We start from the raw sequence: 17,830 nt of genomic DNA on the forward strand, positions 1-17,830 counted from the left end.
ATGTGACTCTTGTCCTTGGAACCAGCTACCCACCCTGCCCACACGCCAGGCATGGTGAGAAGAGAAAGAGGAGGCCCAGCCAGCAAGTCCAGAGCAGTTTTAATGGGGGTGGAGGCTGTACAAAGGGCAAGGCCCACTGAAGCAGGGGAAAGCCAGGCCGTGCTGCCCCCGGCCCAGGTATGGGGCCTTGGCATGGATGCCCTTCCTCCACCTCCAGCAAGAGAAAGAGTGAGCCCTTGGGGAGGAAGGAGGGGAAACCAGCTCAGCCCCAAATCCTGGTCTCTGTCCAAGCCAGGCCCCAGGACAGAGGGGGACTGATGGTGTCAGGGTGGGGGTGGTCTCAGCAGAAAGCAGAAACGGCATCAGGCCTCTCCCACACAAAAAAAAAGCATCAAAAGTTCAGGGGCGCTAGCCCCTCCCGCCCCCGCCCACCCTGTACGAAAAAGTGCAAAACATTATCACAAAAAGGGGCTCTCGGAGGTGCCCCTAGCCTAGGCTCCTGAGGCCCAGGCCCCAGCCCTGCCCTGCCCCGGACACCGCGTCCGGCGCGGTCGGGCCCTAGGCCGGGAGGCCCTCGTGGGTGGCCCGAGGCCGGCCCGGGCTCAGGCAGGGCCATGTCATCCTTCAGGTGCCCAGCAGGCACCCCCCACCCCAAACCTCATCTCAGGGCTTCCGCCGCCCACTGCCTGCCCCTGGCCGAGGCTCTGAGCTGTGACGCTGAGCCCGGGGCTGGCTAGAGGGTTTGGGCTGCAGGGAGGGACTGGAGTGAGAAGGAGGGAGTCCATCCTCCGTGCTCCCGGCCTGGGCCAGTGCTGCCTCCACTGCATCCAGCTCCTCACTGCCTGCCTTCAGCTTGACCCGAAGCAGCGCTGCATAGGTGCTGTAGCGGGATTTCTGAGGCAGAGGGGCAGGGGCTGTGAGAGCCTGTTCTCTGCCTTCTGCCCACCCCACCATCTGGACCAGGGAGGGCCACCAGCAGGGCAGGAGATGGCAGGTGCCCACCCAGGACTGTGAGATGGTCCCATGCAGGCTGGTGCCCTCTCTGGGCTCTCCTGGGACCATCATCTATAACTTAATGCGTCTTGAGCCTTTACTAGAGCTAGGAAAATGGCACGCTTGACACATGCCTCACCTCGAGACCCCAGTGGGTATCAAATGTTATCCTTGTTGCACAGAGGAGGAAACTGAGGCTTAGATTAAGCAACCTGCCTAAGGACCTCCGGCCGGTTCCACTGTTAGAGTTCATGCCCTTCACCCTAGTATGGGCCTGCGTGTGTGGACAGAGGGGCAGTTAGGGAGGCTCACCTCAAACTCCAGGTAGGCCTCCTTCTGCCGCTGCTCTTCAGCCTCCTTGCCGCGGCCCTTCTTGCCCAGCTGGGCGGCCCGGTGCTCCCGCAGCTCACTTGCCATGGCCTTCAGCTTGGCCTCGTGGGTCCGCACCTGCTCCTCCTAGCGGCCAGGGAGAGACATGGTCATGGTCACTCTGCCCTATACAGTGCCTCTGCAGATTTTTAAAAAGATGCCCCTTCCTTTGGACAAACAAAGCACTATGTTTGGGTTCCCAGCTCGCAAGTGGGACCCAGTGGGGGCTGGATTTCAGCCCCTGCTCACCCCTGTGGCCAGCATCCTGGTGCAGGGGACATCTCCACAATCATGCAGCAGCCTTGAGTGCAGTGGGCCTGAGCCTAACCCCCTCCATCCCACTGGCACCAGGTGGACAGAGCTTGGGCTACCTGGGAGAGGCGGGTGGCAGCGCTGGGCAGGAGAGGGCGGCTGAACTTCTTTTGGGAGCTAACAGCAGCTGGGAAGGGGGGCGCAGAGAACATAGCGGCTACTACATTGATGCGAGTGATCCAGGACTGCATCTGCTCCAGGCTCCTGGGGAGAAAGCACAGCCCCTTGGGACCTAGGCCCAGGGTTTCTGTCCCAGGATGCCAGTCCTGGCTCAAGTGTGGCCTGAGAAGGAATGAAGAAATCCAGGGACAGGGAGGGGAGCAGGATGGGAGGTCCGGGATGGACAGGAGGAGGGCACTCACGGGGCCTGGAAGAGGAAGACCCGCCAGTCAGCTGTGCGCAGGTAGAAGACGTGGGGCCTCTTGCTGTAGTCACTGGCACGAGTGGCCAGGGCATGGTGGATGCTGATGGCATTCTTGAGCTCCGTCTCTGAAAGGGCCTTCCCAGGCTTGTACTCCTCCTGCAGGGGTGCCCATCTTGTCCTGGCCCCAAATGCAGCCTGGCCCAGCCCCTCTTATTCCCACCCATCACCCCACACCCACCAGCCAACTCAGTCCCAGCCCCAGCCCCCTGGCCTGACCCCGCACCTTCTGCAGGTAGAGGATCATGCCCTTGAGGATCCCGTGGAAGCTCTTCCAGCCCCGCTTGCCCCGAGGTGCTGCGGGGAGAGAAGATAGGTCAGGGGGCCCTGGAACAGGCCCACTCCCATCCATCCCCCAGACGCCCGCCCCCCTCAACTCGGCCACATACTCTTCCTGCAGTCAGGGTCTGCGTGCACCTTTCGCACCAGGGCCCCGTGCTTGTAGACGGCAGCCCCGGGCTCGGGAGTCAGGTCCAGGAAAGGGCTGGAGCCACTGCCACTGCCCCCGCTGATCCGCTTGATGACCTTGGGGTTGGGGTCGGCCAACTCAGACAGAGAGCGTCTCAGCTCCTCCTCGTCTCTGCAGGTGTGATCACCTCAGAGGGGGCTGGCCATGGAGCCACGACCCCCGCTTCAGTTCTGGCCTCTGCCCGCCCTGGAAAAGCTCCCCCAGTGTTTGTGGCTTGGGGAGCTCAACCTGAGGGTCCTGCTATGTCTCCCGCCTCAGATCAGGCCTCCATAATGTGTAGCTGTGCCTCCTCAGAGCAGGGCACCTCCCTCAGAGCTCCCCAGCCTAGAGTCACCACTGTCCCTTCCAGCAAGTAGGGCCAGCACTATCCTCTCCATTGCTGCACACCTGCAGCCCTCACACCCTTCTCCACCAGGACAGCCCCGGGTCTGCCTCCGCTGGCTCAACCACATCCAGCCCCGGGCTTTGCTCACGGCTTGTGGCTGAATGGTAGCAGATGGAAGAAGTAGCTTCCTAGTGCCGCCCCCACCCCAACCCCATACATCCTGGTCTACAGGCTCAGTCAGATACAAAATCGGATTCTATCTTGTCACTCCCTTGCTCAAGAACCTGTGGTAGCTCCCTGTTACTTCCCATATGGAGCCTACACTGCATCTCCCCCAACAGTGTTTTTCTCCATCCCAGCCAGGCCGGCCTCCATTGGTCCCCCACCCCATACTCATTTCAGCCACCACACCTTTGCCTCTCAAATTCCAGCTTCCCCTTTCCTCTTCCCAAATGTTGCCTCAACTTCATGGCCCCAGTCTCAACCCTCCAAAAGCCTTCCCCATCGCCCCCTGCACCCTAATCCTGAGCTGTGCCTCCCCTGAGTTCTCCAATGACTGGGAACTCCCAGCTAACTGGGCAGTGAAGGAGTCTCAGTGGATAACGGCAAATTTGAGTGATCTATGAACTGTGAAGATAAGGCCTCTACTCTCAGACTGGGGACCCCAAGGTCCAAATTGGATTTCTTCCCTCAGACTAGAAGACTAGACTCTTCCAAGACTTACGTATGAGTCTCTATGTTTCTTTTTTTTTTTTTTTTTTTTGCTTTTTTTTTTTTTTTTGAGACGGAGTCTCTCTGTCACCCAGGCTGGAGTGCAGTGGCGGGATCTCGGCTCACTGCAAGCTCCACCTCCCGGCTTCACAACATTCTCCTGCCTCAGCCTCCTGAGTAGCTGGGACTACAGGTGCCTGCCACCACGCCCGGCTAATTTTTTGTGTTTTTAGTAGAGACGGGGTTTCACTGTGTTAGCCAGGATGGTCTTGATCTCCTGACCTCGTGATCCGCCCACCTTGGCCTCCCAAAGTGCTGGGATTACAGGCGTGAGCCACCGTGCCCGGCTGAGTCTCTATGTTTCTATTGGAGCCTTCCAAGAACAGACAGCATGGTTACTTGTTTTGTTCTGTGACATCTGGGCTCCCTAGGACCTGTGAGGGCCTCTTGTGCTGCTGGTCAAGGCCCTGCTTCCAGAGGCTTCTGCTTTCCCACTCAGGTTGCCAGGGGACCTCCCTTTGATGTTTCAGCACCTCTCCTCCCGCCCCAACCCACTTGTCATAACAACCCAGCTAGAGACAAGATACAGAACCCCAAATCCAGGCAGACATCTCCAAAGAAGGAAGTGAGGCAGCCTCACTGCCTCTCATGGCCTCTCACTCCCCTCCCCTACCCCCACCCAGGGCCCACCCCAGCTCTCTCAGCCTCCCCAGGCAGCCCCCCTTCCCCATGCCCCGTCCTAGCCCCACCACGCAGCCCCAGGACTCACATGGCCCACTGCAGCTTCTCATTCTTGATGGAGCTGTACAAGGCCTAGGGGGTGGGGGGAACAAATTAGGGGTTGTGGGTCAGTACTCCAGTGTCAGAGCTTAGAGCCTTCCCCTCTAACTTGAGAGACGAGCCAGAACTAAGGGGAAAGGGCAGCAAGATATAATGACCAAAAATACAGGCTCCAGAATGGAGACCCAGACCCGGCTCCACCACCTGAGCTGCATGACTTCGGGCAAGTATCCATGGAGAGGAACAAACGTAGTAACATGTGGGCACAGGCAGTTAGCACAGGGCATCCCAGCACAAGGCTGACGCACAGTAAATGGTTGTTGCTATTATTATCTTTATTGTTGTTAAGGGGCTGTCCTGCTCAGATCCTGGGCTGGAGAAGCACAGCCCTGGAGGGAATGGGAAAAGCAGCCCAAGAAATTCCCCTTCCCCCAACCACGCACTCTGGCCTGTTTCCACAGGATGAGCCCACACATAGCATATGGGGAAACTGCGACCCCAGGATAGGGGACTCGCCCTCTCAGCACTGTCCTTTGCTAATAGAGAACACACTATCATGGCTCCCAACACCAAGACAAGCTGAGGCCTCCCCCTAACCCTGACAGCCCCACCAAGCCAAATGCCAGGGTGGTCCAAAGCCCTGCCCACGTGCACACTTTGTCACTGGAGAGTGAATACTCATCTAAAAAGCAGTGGTTTTAGCTTCCAATCCCTGCATAGCCCAAACTCTGTGCGATGTGAACCAGCCACTTCCCCTCTGTGCAGTTGGCCTGGGGACATTTGGGGGTCCTGGGGTGGTCAGAAGAGAGAATAGGCTCCAGGAGTGGCATGGGGTCCCCTCTTCTCCAGAGTGGCCTGGAACATGGCTCCACGCCAGCACCTCCAACTGTGGGGTACTTCTGTCAGCCTGTCCGTGAGTGGGTGTGTCCCCAACATGTGCATGTTGGGCTAAGTGTGTGGCGTGTGATGCTGCCTGCATGTGAGCTGGGTGCAGTGGTGACGTAGGCACCTTCCCTGTGATGGGACACAGCCTCCCCTTCACTCCTCCCAATAAACCACAGTCTCTGACTCTCTCACTGCCCACAGCCATGCCCAGCCACAAGGCAAACCAGGCATCCCAACTGGGCACACACTGTTCACACCCTATCTGGGGATGGTTGTACCCCACATCCTCCAACCCCCGCTCCACCGCCCCCAGCACAACCAAGGCAAATCAACACATAGACCTTCCAGCACACACCCAGCTGAAACCCCGCATGGCTCAGACCCTTAACCCTCACTCCCCAACTCTCTGGCCAGAAAGCGGAAGTAGCCACCAGGATCCAACCTGCAATCCTTGCCTACAGCCTTCTAGTTCATCCCCTGCCCTGTCTCAGGACCCCCTTCGGCCCACCACCACACCTCCTTCGAGGGCCCTGAACCCCATCGGTGGGCCGCAAGTCATATTCAATCTAGAAAAGCCTCTTCGGTTTTTGAGGCCCACCTTGGTCCCAGGGTCTGTGCCCTCCCTGCCCCCCAGCCCGTGCCCGCCTCTGGCTGCCCATGACCTCTGTCCCTACCAGGCTCCGCCCTCGGTTGGCGCCGCCCTCGGTGCCTCCCTCAAGCCGCCCCCTCGGTCGCCCCCCAGCCTGGCGTGGGCCGCGGCCCTAACGCCCTCACCGCCTTTTTCTTCTTGCGGCTCTGCAGGCGGCTGACCACCAGGTCGGTGTAGAGCACGGGCTTAAGGCTGCGCGAGCGCTGCGGCCAGCCGTAGCACAGGGTCTCCGCGCCGCGGTGGGTGCGCCCGTAGCGCACGGAGCACAGCGAGCGCGAGCGCAGCCGCCCGGCGCTGCTGTGGATGCTGTTGACGCCGATCATGCTGGCCCGGCCGGCGCGCCGCGGCCCCCGGCCATGCCCCCGTCCGCCCTCGGCCCCCGGGCCGCCCGGACGGCCCGCGGACCGCTCCCCCGACAGCCAGCGCGAGCGGCGCGGCCCGGCCCGAGCCGGCCCGGCTCTCACGGACGCACGGAGTGCGCGGCGGCGGCGGCGCTGTCTGCTCTGCGGCTCGGCTAGAGCGGGAGGGGGGCGCCGACGGGAAAGGGAGGGCGAGGGCTGGGGGCGGGGACCGCATGAAATGGAGGCGCCCGATCGCGAAGGGGGCCCTCCCCGCGCGGCCACGGGGAGGAGCCTGGGGAGGCCAGCGTGGGTGACAGCTCCAGGGAGGCTGGGAGCGCCGCTAGGCCTGGGGCTGTGACGCTGGGCGGACCCGGTAGGGTCTGGAACTCCCTTCTGGCTGGTCTGGGTTGGGGTGGTGGGAGGGGAGAGGTCGGACCGCTTCCCTGCAGCCTTTTTCCACTGAGCCAAGAGGGGCCTCGAGGGAGGACGGAGGCAGGGAAGGAACAGCCCTGGCCTCATCCAGCTCACCCGCAGATACCTCCCCCCCATATATAGATCTCAAGTCACGTAACACACCTCGATTCTGACGTACACCCCAACAAACCAGACGCACCAGTTCACGGTCACCCCAACTCGCAGACACTACCCATTCAGATGGACACTTCAAAACTTACAATCTTTAGCTCACAAAGATACACCCCCTACTCAGAGGCATATGGCATACCTCAGACACGGCCAATTCGAAGATGTACACCCCACCACACATAAACATACAGCCTACACCCCAACTCAAACACACACTCTGAATCGTAAGCCCTAAAGCACAAACACACCAAGCCATACAAACCCTTGATTCACGACGCCCGGGCGCACAGATGCAACTCAACTCAAGCACACACCCCAGCTCACCATGGACGTTCCCTCTCAGATATACCCCAAACTCAGAAGCCCAGCACCCCAAGCTCACAGAAACGTCCTGGGACAATCCTGTGCTGTTACATGTATGTAGTGGCGCAGAGACACCTTTGTCCTAGCCTGCGGGTTTCTTCAAGTGAGTCCAGGCCTCTCTGGATAAACTACCACCAGATCAGGGAGAGGAGTGAACCCACTGGACGAGCTGCTCTCTTCTCCTACCCGCACCAGCCCCTACGTATCTGAAACCCTCGGTTGCGGGCCATGGAGCTGGCGCCTGGGAACGGGGCCTGCTCACAGGGAGCCAGAAAGCAGTTTCCAGCTCCAGCTTTGCGCTAACTCGCTGCCAGACCTTGGAAAAGCTTAGTCCCTCTCAGGCCCCTCTCCCTCCGGGTCCCTGCAGCGCAGCAGCACCAGGAGGGTCTTTTTAGCTGTCCACGCGGCGGGGGAGCAGTGTGGAGTGTACGCCCATCCAATCCCGGCCCCGTGCAGGGACCCCCGCAACTCCCGCCTTCCACCCCAGCGCACACTGGAGAAGGGGAACTGAAGGCAAACGCAGGGGCCGGGGCCGCCTGCTCGCGTTTTCCAGAGCCGGGTCCCCTCCCCCGCCGTGCGCAGTCGCGACCGCACGCATGTGCGCATGTTCCGGGAGAGCCTGCGCGTGGGGCCTGGGGAGGGGGCGGTCCCCAGGCTGAGTCACTAGAGCCCAGGCTCCCGTGGCAGGAGCCAGGGGTCGGCAAGCCCCAGCCCTGCCCTCCCTCCGACTCTGGACTCCGTGGCGGACTGGGTCCTCCATCCTTCCCCTCCAGCGACTTCTACCCTGCCCCGCCCCCCACCTTGAGCAGCTCCCTAGGGAAGTCGCCGCCATCATTGAGGCCCTCCAGGTTCCCGATGAAGTCCCCGCAGGTCATGCGCTTCCCGATGTTCTAAGGAAGGGAACGGAGACCTGTGAGTTTGGAGGGCCCTTGGCCTCCCAGGTCCTGCATGTCTGGCCAGGGGTTTGTTTTCCGGCTCCTGCCCGCCCGCCTCCACTCACGTGGCCGTGGAGATCCGTGTTGAGCAGCATGAGCGCACAGGTCAGCGTGTGGGCGCCGTCTAGGGGAGAGCTGACTTTCAGCCTTGGCTGACTCCCAGGGACCCTTCCCACAGCTATCTTCCCCAACCTCCCATTTCATCCCCACCCCCCTTGGCCGGCAACTTTCTACCTCCTGAACCCCGCTAGTGAACCCTCCCCACAAAGAGCTCCTCTTCCAGCAGATCGCTCAGCAAGGACCTATCCCTCTTCTCAGGACCCGTCCCTGGCTCCCTCAAGTACTGAGGGCTGCCCACTAGTTGCCCCAACGTTCCCTTGCCTCTAAGCCTGGACCACGAGAAAGTGAACCGCAGCACAGTCCTGTAGACCAGTGCAGCCAAACAATCCCCTCTCCAGCCAAGCACTGGCCTGCACAGGCATGCAAACTCCTGCCTCTTCACAACACACTCAACCCTAGCAGTATGCCTGCCCACATGTATAGTTCCACATACATGCAGCCATGACAGCGCTGTCTGCACGCATGCAAGTTCACATGCCTACACGCATGTACATCCATTCCCTGCTGTACACACACTCATGCTCCTGTACACACACACAGGGCCCAGCCCATTTTGCCTCTGTGGCCAGCTAAGGACACCCCTGCTCTCGGAACTCCTCACCCTCTGAGGACAGGGCTTCAGGATTGCACTGGAAGTATCGCTGGGAGAAGTGGGCCAGCACGCGCTCTCGTTCCTGGGTCTCACCCATTAAGGCCAGCTCCTTCAGAAACACCCTGGGGAAGGGGCAAGAGAGGGTTGCCTAGCAACCAGGAGTTTCCAGCCTCTGTCTCTGGGGTGACAGGTGGCTTTGAGAGTACAGCAGCTGGGGTGGGAAGGGGAGGAGAGGAAGGGGATGAGGGTATGCACCCTGACCCTTCACCCATCACCCCTACCCAAGGTCCCTTTACCAGGCAGCTCTGGCCCTTGGCCATGCCCAGCCATCTTGGGAAGGGTGATGTCAGGACAGCTTGTAGGGGACAGAGGGGCTCAGAGGAGGCATCCTGGGGCCCTAACACGAACCCTGGAGAGTGGGGGCTGTCCTCCAAGGGGTCAACACCCACCTGAGAGCTTGGTCCAGAGTCATGCCCGTGAAGACAAAGAACTTGAGGTACTCCCCAGCCACCAGTTTGCTGAAGTCGTTGCTGTGGGCAGGGCAGAGAGACAGGTAGGGTCTCAAGGGGAAGTGCAGGGGGTCAGGTAGGGATTACCCAATGACCAGGGGACATTAGATGGAGAGCTGCCTTCAGGATGCATTCCCTCTGCCCCCATCCTCAGTCCCAGCCTAGTGGCTTTACTTCTTGCCCAGGTGCCGGGCCACATCGGCCTTCCTGAAGCCATCTAGTCGGTACAGCCTCTTGGCCAGGCGCTGCGCAGCCTCCAGGTCCGCTTTCTGCCCATTGGACAAGGTGTCTGTGCTTCCCAGGGCCAGCCGCTCTGTGCTGTCCAGCTCTGAGTCTGAGTCAGACACCAGCTGGCTCAGGGGTGGTTCGCTGCCGGGGTAGAACACCAGCTCAGGCTGGGGCAGAGTCCTTAGGAGCCATCCAGACCCTCCTTCTGCCTCCAGGCCCAGAAGAGGGAGAAGGGGAGGGAGTGGAGGGACATGGGGAAAGCATTCTTCTTTTTTCCAGGGAAGGAGATTAGATTCTCTCCATCAGCCTACTCCATCATTACCACCTCTCTGTGGAAGTCCTGCCTCAAATCTAACCCATATCCATCTTGCTGCTGTGGGAATTCTGGCTGCTTCCTCAAGCTCCCAGGGGCCTACATTTGCTATTAGACATAGATTATCTGTTCCCACCCTGGCCCTACACAGAACATAGTCCTTTGTCTCTTAGACTATGGACAAAGGTGGAATAGATGGGCTACCACAGAGGAACTGTGGAGGGCCAGGGAAAGATCTGAGGGCAGCAGGGATACTGGTCCGAAGGCTTTCCCCCTCCTGCCTTTTAGGGAAAGGAGACTCTTCTTGGTGCTCCGCCTCTGCCCACACAGAAGCAGGCTCTGGAGTTAGGGGGTTAAGGGTCGGAGTGCATACCCTCATTCCCTTTCTCTCCTCCCCTTCCCACCCCAGCTGCTCTACTTGCAAAGCCACCTGTCACCCCAGAGACAGAGGCCGGAAACTCCTGGTTGCTAGGCAACCCGGTCTCCCTGGCCACCCCCTCCTGTTGCCATGGCTTCCATGACTGAGAGGGTAGCTGGCAGAGGGGAGAGCAGAAAGGTTAGACTGTGAAAGGACTTCCTGGAGCTGGACGAGAGATGCCTGATTAGGCAGGGGTGACATGGGAGGGAGGCAGTGGGAGAGGCTGGTGGCTGCATCTTTGGTGAAGCCTCCAGACTGGGTGAGGGTAAGGTCACAAGGATTCTGAGCAGGCTAAAGACTCTGCCAAGGGAAGAAAGGGCCCTCTAGGAGAGCAAGAAGGGTATTCTCCCAGGATCCTTCAATGCTGAATCATGCTTTCTCAAGCCACTGGACTTGAGACCAAGAGGGGTGCTGTGAGGGACTCTCCCTCATAGCTAATGGCAGTAGTCCTCCAAATAGGAAAACAGGATCTGCATCCCTTAACCACCCCTACTCGGGGGTCAGGAATATAAACCAATCCTCACACTCAGGATCTGTCCCTTACAGCAGCTGTTTCTGGAGCCCTGGGGGCCTCAAGTCTGAGGGACAAAAGGAATTACTTACCTGCCAAGGGGTGCTGCCCCCAGCCCAAGGCTGTCCTCTGAGTGGCAGGGACTAGGGGGCTCCCTCCCTGGGGCCAGCTTGGCTCTGGCCTCTGCCTCCTCCTCCTCCCCTCTCTGTGTCCAAGGACCATCAGCAGCAGAGCTGGTACCAGAATCCGGTTCAAGAGGGGCAAGTGGGGCAGGAGCTGGTGGGTCGGGCCGGGGGGCAGGGGGTTGGGGAGGCAGCTCAAAGGTGAAGAAGGGGCTCTGGGTTGGGCCAGGTGAGGCCAAGGCCTCCAGCGAGGCGAGGCTGGTATAGGAGGTGCCTTTGGCCCGGTGTGACTCCAGGATGGCTTCGAACACACAACTGAAAGAGTCAGGCCCATCAGCCGAGGGGCTGGTCCCAGGTAGAAAGGGCACAGGCGACTTGAGAGGCATCCGGCTCCCTGGCCTGCAGGGGCAGGGAGAATCTCTGATTAGGGGCCCAGATCACAGGGCTGGGGCAGGATTTCACTGAACTCTCACACTGACTCTGCTAAGGGGATTATCATCCCCTTTTCACTGGCTCCAGCCCACTAACAAAAAAGAGCCTCTAGGGTAGGGGGCCAAGCTATTCAGTGCCCCCTGGGGCACACCAGCCCTACCAGTCCCCAGCACCCAGTCCCCTCCCTCCCTGCTAATCTCCCTTTCTCCTCCTTTTCCCTGATCTGCTTCCCTCCTGCCATCCCATTTCTATTTTTAGCAACATCTTAGGAGAAGATGAGGCTCCAAGCGACACTGGGGTGTGAGACGGAAAGGAATGTCCCCACACTCCCCACTCTCCCACCAGGATCCAGTATCCAGACTCATGCTCCTGTGTTCCTGGGCTTGACTGTGGCCTCTGGCCTCTCACCCTGCCCCCTGTTCTGCTAGAACCCCTGGCCTCTTTGCTCCCCACATCCCCAGTGTTCTGCCAAGCCTCAGGCCTCTGTCTAGAATCTCCTGCTATACACACTGCCCCGCCAGCCCCACACCCATCTCTATCCCAGGCCCTTTGAGCCCGGCTCTGCCTCTGGGCCAGTGCGAAGGAGCAAGCCGCTTCCCTCTCCCACTTCCCCACTCACCGGGCCCCTTCAGAGGCTTCAAACACCTCGTCGTCCACATCTTCTTCCCCGCCTGCCTCATCCTCGTTCTCATCCTCATTGCCACTGCCGAGGCTGGGATGAGGGCCAGGGCGTGGGCCGGGCCGTGGGGCAGGTGGGTGGGCAGTGCCTGGTGGGCCCTCAGAGCTGGGCTGACTTTCGATGGCCGAGTCGGCCTCCTCCCGTTCAGCCAGCACCTCATCAATGTCAGTCTCGCGGTAGCACCTCAGGGGCACCGTGTCCAGGTCTGTCTCAGAGTACTTGGCTGCTCGCCCCACAGCTACCCCAGAGCCCTGCCTTGAGCCCACCCCAGGTGGAGATGGGGGGGCCTGCTCTGGGGGCTTAGCACCTGTAGTGTGCATAGGCATCCAGGTCAGGAGGTTATCCACGTCAGCTCCCTGTCCTAATTCTGCTCTAGGAGCTCTACACACTGCCTCATATTGACAGGAAGTTCTTTCACTGTCTAGCCACCATTCCTCCTGCTACATACTTAGCTTGTTCCTGGTGCCAGTGGAGCTCATTTTAAATCAAGTTCTTGTCAAATGGCTTTGAGGAGCTGGGGGAAGACCAGCCTTTTTCTTTCTTATTTATTTATTTATTTATTTATTTTGAGACAGGGTCTCACTGTGTCACCGAGGCTGAAGTGCAGTGGTGCAATCATAACTCACTGCAGCCTTGACGGCCTGGACTCAAGGGATCCTCCCACCCAACCTCCCCAGTAGCTGGGACTATAGGTGCACACCACTACATCCAGCTAATTAAATTTTTTGTAGAGACTTGCTATGTTGTCCAGGCTGGTCTTGGACTCCTGGCTTTGAGCAGTCCTCCTGCCTTGGCCTCCCAAAATACTGGGACCACTGAGCCCTGCTGAGCCTCTTTTCTACTCCATGGAATGCCCCTCAATATCCTGCCGTCCCCTCCCTCCATTACTCAGCTTCCTCCAGGTGCCCCGCCCAGTCCCTATCCTCCAGCCTCCCATCATAGCGCAGATGGAAAGATTGAGGCCTGGGGAGACATTGGCTGACTCAAGAGCCAATTCCAAGGATTGGGGGAAGTTTGAAGGAGGGCTCCCTACTGAGCCTAAGCTGCTGTGGCGAAGGCCCTGCCCTGTTCTCCCTGCCTCAGTCCCAGGCCTTACCTGAGCTGGGGGGGTCCAAGGAGCCATAGAAGAATTCCCATTTGGCTCTAGCGATTCTCTGGGCATGAGAGGAGACTTCCCGGGGGGAGGACCAGGTATCCCCCTGAGCCAATGAGGGAGACACAGGCACCCAGAGATAAAGCCAGACATACAAGGACACAAGAATATGGGACAGAAACAGAAATTAAAACATGCATGGACAGAGGTGGAGGTGCAGAGACACATAGACAAACACAGAGGGCAAGAGAGAGGCAGATTTAGAACAGATTAAAGGATTCAGAGCGAACAGCAGACAAGCCTATGTCTGACAGGAGGCTGAGCCTTGCCCCTTCACTGGGGGCCCAGGGAGCCCAGGGGAAGTTGCATACCTGGTTCAGGAATCCAGTGTCAGCAGGTCCTCCAAAGAGTGTGGCCAGGCGCTCAGGGGGGCCCCCCAGCCCATTGGGGAGAGAGGAGTAAAGGCCATCTGCTCCAACCTGGGGTGGGGCTGGCGGCCCATGTACAAGGTTCCGGCTGCCAGGTAGGGCCGAGCCTCCTCTGGCGGGGAGTGGGTCTGATGTGGATGCTTCCAGCCGTAACTTCCGGTTGGAGCCAGGCCCAAGGGCTGGAGTGGGCCTGGGAGGAGAAACCCCACCCAGATCCCAGCTCCGACTCAAGCCTCCTGGAGCAGGTAGCCCATTCAGTGGCCTCACACTGGCCTTCTCCACAAAGCGGAAGATGACCACGGAGCTCTGGGCCCCGGGTGGGGGCTGCCCAGTGGGTGAAGAGGGTGCCCAGGGTGAGGGAGCAACACGGGGTGAGGGGGGGCCACGCAGAGGTGTACAGGGTGCTGTCACACGTCCCAGTTCCCGGCCTCGAGGACCTGGACCTGCCACTCGCCGTAGCAAGGAGCCTGTGCTGCCATACATGCTGGCTGGGGGGCTCTGGGGCACCGGGCCTTCGGGGAGCCAGCGGCGTGGGCATCGTGGTGGGGAGATGGCACAGTCGCCTTCCGAGCAGAAGCGCATGGCACCCTGGGCCATGCTGGGGCCGGGGGTCAGGCTGGGGGGGCAGGGATGGCGAGGCCAGGCGGGGAGTAAGGGGGCTGCATGCTCTTCAGACAGGCCTGTAAGAGAGGAAGGGGAGCATGGGGTGAACTGCCAAGGAGTTAGATGGATAGGACAGCAGAGATAGGGAAGGAAAAGTTGGCTAGGGCCTCTGAGTATCAGGGACCTAGCTCACCCTGGTAATATGGGATCATTGATCCCACGCCTGGGGGCTACTTCCATAGAGGCCTGAAGAGAAAAGAGTTATACACCCGGTGGGCCCCTGGCTCCTTTCCTTCTGCCTGGGGCCCTGAGCATCACCCTGGGAGGAGAGGAAGCAACTTCAGAAGTTGAGTGAGCCGGGAGTTCTTAGGGCACTTTGGAGCTACTTTTGGAATAGGGGAAGTTGGTACCCCACCCTCTGGAAAAGGGCTGTCAGCCAGCTGTCACCATCATACAGCCCTGTGACCCCTATAGTCTCTCTTATGGAGGCCTCTCACTCAGGGAAGGGAAACTCAGGCCTCCTGGAAGGAGAGGGAAGAGGAACAGGGGTTATATAGGGATGCTGAAGGGCTGAGAGGCACAGCATGGAAGTGGGGAGAAAAGCCTGAGCAGAGGCTCCTACCCCCAATATATACATACTGAATGGGAAAGGGACATTCTTCTTTTTTTTTTTTTTGAGACGGAGTTTTGCCCCTGCTGCCCAGGCTGGAGTGGAATGGCACTATCTCGGCTCACTGCAACCTCCGCCTCCCAAGTTCAAGTGATTCTCCTGCCTCAGGCTCCTGAATAGCTCGGATTACAGGCACCCAGCACTACGCCTGGCTAATTTTTGTATTTTTAGTAGAGACAGAGTTTCACCATGTTGTCCAGGCTAGTTTCGAACTCCTGACCTCAGGGGATCCACCCGCCTTGGCCTCCCAAAGTGCTAGGATTACAGGTGTGAGCCACCGCACCCGGCCAGGGACATTCTTTTCTTCATACAGGTACAGACAGGCACCTACACATACACACACACACACACACACACACATACATAAGGACAAATATGTCAGTACACAGTTAAACACATTCATAGGCAACACCCTCTGGCACACACACACACACACACACACACTGCTCAAAGACACACCCTCATGCACTCTCACAGTCATAACAAATATGTGTGTAATGAAAAGGCACATGCTTGTTTTACACACACACCATCATCAAACAGGAACACACAAAGAGGTACCCAAATATATACACAGGCTGTCATTCTCCAGTACACACAGAGATCCAGGTGTATCAGACACTCACAGAGACCTACTGCTCACAGTCACATACACATACAGATGTACACATACAGATGTACACACTCAAGAAGGGACACACACCGTCCCCTCCCCCCCACCTACTGGGGTCTCTTGAGGGGAATCTGCACCATATTCCTCTCCTCTCCCTCTCTCCCTAGGGGTAAGACAGATCCCGCCCCGGAGAGACCATAACCAGGTAAAGGGGCCTCTGGTGGCAATGCAGGGGAGGGGCAGAGGTCAGGAGTAGCAACCCTGCCAGGCAGGTTCCGGAAGCTCAACGGGGTCCCAGCGCATACCCGGTGCAGCCCCAACTCAATGCCACCTCAGTACTCACCGCTGCTCGCCCAGAGCTGGGACCGAGGAGAGACAGAGGAGAGGCTGGGCCCAGCTGAGCTGTGAAGGCAGCGCGGCTCCCGTTTGCTCCAGGCCCGCCCGCCTCTCAGTCCCTCCCCCTACCCCCTACGCGCCGCTCAGGCAACGCTAATCCCCCCCGCCCCCCGCCCTCTCCCAGGGCCCGGAGCCCCGAAGGCTGCCAGCCCCCCTTGTCGCTAGGTCCCCGCTGGGCTCTCCCGCCAACCTAAGACCCGCCCCAGACAAGGAGGAGGGCGCATGGAACCCCTGGTTCTATTCCCCAGACCCTCACGTGCCCCACCCCACTTGTGTCCACGTCTCTCTCGCCCACCGCCCCTTGAGCCACACGTAAGGCCCGGCTGCACACGCGTGTCCCGCTCCAGACCCCACGCGTGTCCCTAGGAGGCTGCCACATGACCCGTTACATGCCACACGCGCTCCCGCCCCCACGAGCACGCGGCCGCGCCAAGCACACGGTATGGGTGTAGACTGGACCCGCCCCCTAAATCCAGGAGACCATCAACTATGGAAAGGAGATCTAGGGAACACCGTCTTGAACCCGCCAGGGGTTTTGAGTCTCGGACCCAGGAGACCCAACCCTGACCACCCTCCCAGGATGCAGCAGGGGGATGTTAAATCAGACTTCAGGAAGAACTTCCTTGCTGCCTGAGTTAGGTGTCGTCACGCCTGCCCAGGGGTAAGAGGTTAGACGGGATGAACTAGGGACTGGAAGACGTGGGGGACCGGCAACTCTTGTGCCCTTGGCCAGGGTAGAAGGGGGCCCTGCTATTTTAAGAAAGAGCCGCTGGAGTTACTATGGCAACTACTCTCCTTGGGAGGGCCAGGGCGGGCAGATGGTGACCTCGGAAGGAAGAAGGGGTCTGTCTGTTCGGGCAGTCAGGGGGCGCGAGGACGTGCGAAGCGGGGGCGCGCGGGGCTCACCGCGGGGAGGGGCGGCGCGGACTCCGCGTGGTGCTGAAGGGGACAGCGCCAGATTTGTCGCACTGCGCAGGCGCAGAGGCGCGAACAAAGAGGGGAGGGGGACGAGGCGCGCGGCCGGAGGTGGTGCGCGCTCACGTGGCTCTATCTTTGCAGGGGTCTGTCCTCCCAGCTACCCCCTCCTCAAGCAGGCTGAGGAAGAAGAGGTAGCAAGCCCTCACCTAACTTGACCCCTTTCTTGTCTTTCCCCGCCGCTAGTTTCTCCCTTCTCGCTGCCTTGCGGGGTGGGGAAACGTGGAAGGAATTCTGGGAAAACCAGATGTCTGGGTTCTCTATCCCCGTCTGGCTTGATTCTGGACAAGGGGCTTCCTCTCCAGGGCCTCGGTTTCCCCATCTTTAAAATAGAGTGATAGCATAGACCTGCCCACCTTTCAGAGGTGCCCGAAGCCTTGACGAGATAACAGATGAGAAGTGGTTTTCGTTGTGATTAGCCAGCTGAAGCGGTTGCACCGAAGGAGCGCCAGACCGTCAGCGGTGCAGTGGCCCTCGCGTCCTTCACATCCCCCCACACCCATCCCGTGGATGATGGGGGAAGGCACTACTCCTGGGGTTCCCCGAAGCGGATCCTGGGACTGGGACCTGGGGACGCGGTGAGAGGCAGCCCTGAAGCTGAATCCAGAGGTCTGGGGCGTCACTGTCCCAGGGCGGACCCAGCCCCAGACCCTACAACTAAACCCAAGGCCAGCCGAGAAGCACTACCCCTGGCGGGCTGAGCTGAGCTCTCATTCTTCTTAGGACTCTGGACCTTTGGAGGAAATGAAAGGGACTCAGTTGGAAATATAGTCTTTTTTCGCGCCCCCTACATCTCTCTCCCCCGGCGGAAACGCGGCCCAAACTGTTACGAAGTGGAAGAGGCTGGATAGCTCTTCACAATTAACCAGGAATGGGAGGTTTGAGCAGGTTTACTTGATGAGGGAAAAATGATAGCCTCGCCCATTCATTCATTATTTCAACAATTACTTATTGAACACCTGCTACGTGACAGACAGTAAGAGTCTGGAT

At 59.4% G+C, this 17,830-nt stretch overlaps 1 protein-coding gene across 5 annotated transcripts; it reads right to left on the reverse strand.

Annotated features, from left to right (window-relative positions):
• Positions 1-82: 82 nt before the first annotated feature.
• Positions 83-17,318, reverse strand: PSD (pleckstrin and Sec7 domain containing). 5 transcript variants are annotated; one of them, XM_054436779.2, is made up of 18 exons: positions 17,197-17,318; positions 15,813-15,871; positions 13,527-14,263; positions 13,159-13,261; positions 12,003-12,369; positions 10,922-11,350; positions 9,534-9,728; positions 9,300-9,380; positions 8,860-8,972; positions 8,204-8,262; positions 8,004-8,093; positions 4,370-4,413; positions 2,485-2,675; positions 2,322-2,392; positions 2,037-2,194; positions 1,734-1,878; positions 1,306-1,449; positions 83-894 (listed from the first exon to the last, which is right to left on the reverse strand). In XM_054436779.2, the coding sequence occupies exons 3-18, from the start codon at positions 14,178-14,180 to the stop codon at positions 664-666; spliced, it is 3,075 nt and encodes a 1,024-aa protein (XP_054292754.1). In that variant the 5' UTR covers positions 14,181-14,263; positions 15,813-15,871; positions 17,197-17,318; the 3' UTR covers positions 83-663. The 5 variants fall into 5 exon arrangements, with proteins under 5 accessions (XP_054292754.1, XP_054292753.1, XP_054292755.1 ...); XM_054436778.2 differs by lacking the exon at positions 17,197-17,318 and adding an exon at positions 16,772-16,960; XM_054436780.2 differs by lacking the exon at positions 17,197-17,318 and adding an exon at positions 16,131-16,182.
• Positions 17,319-17,830: the final 512 nt, after the last annotated feature.

Source organism: Pongo pygmaeus, chromosome 8 (assembly GCF_028885625.2).
Source record: "Pongo pygmaeus isolate AG05252 chromosome 8, NHGRI_mPonPyg2-v2.0_pri, whole genome shotgun sequence".
Classification (NCBI taxonomy): Eukaryota; Metazoa; Chordata; class Mammalia; order Primates; family Hominidae; genus Pongo; species Pongo pygmaeus.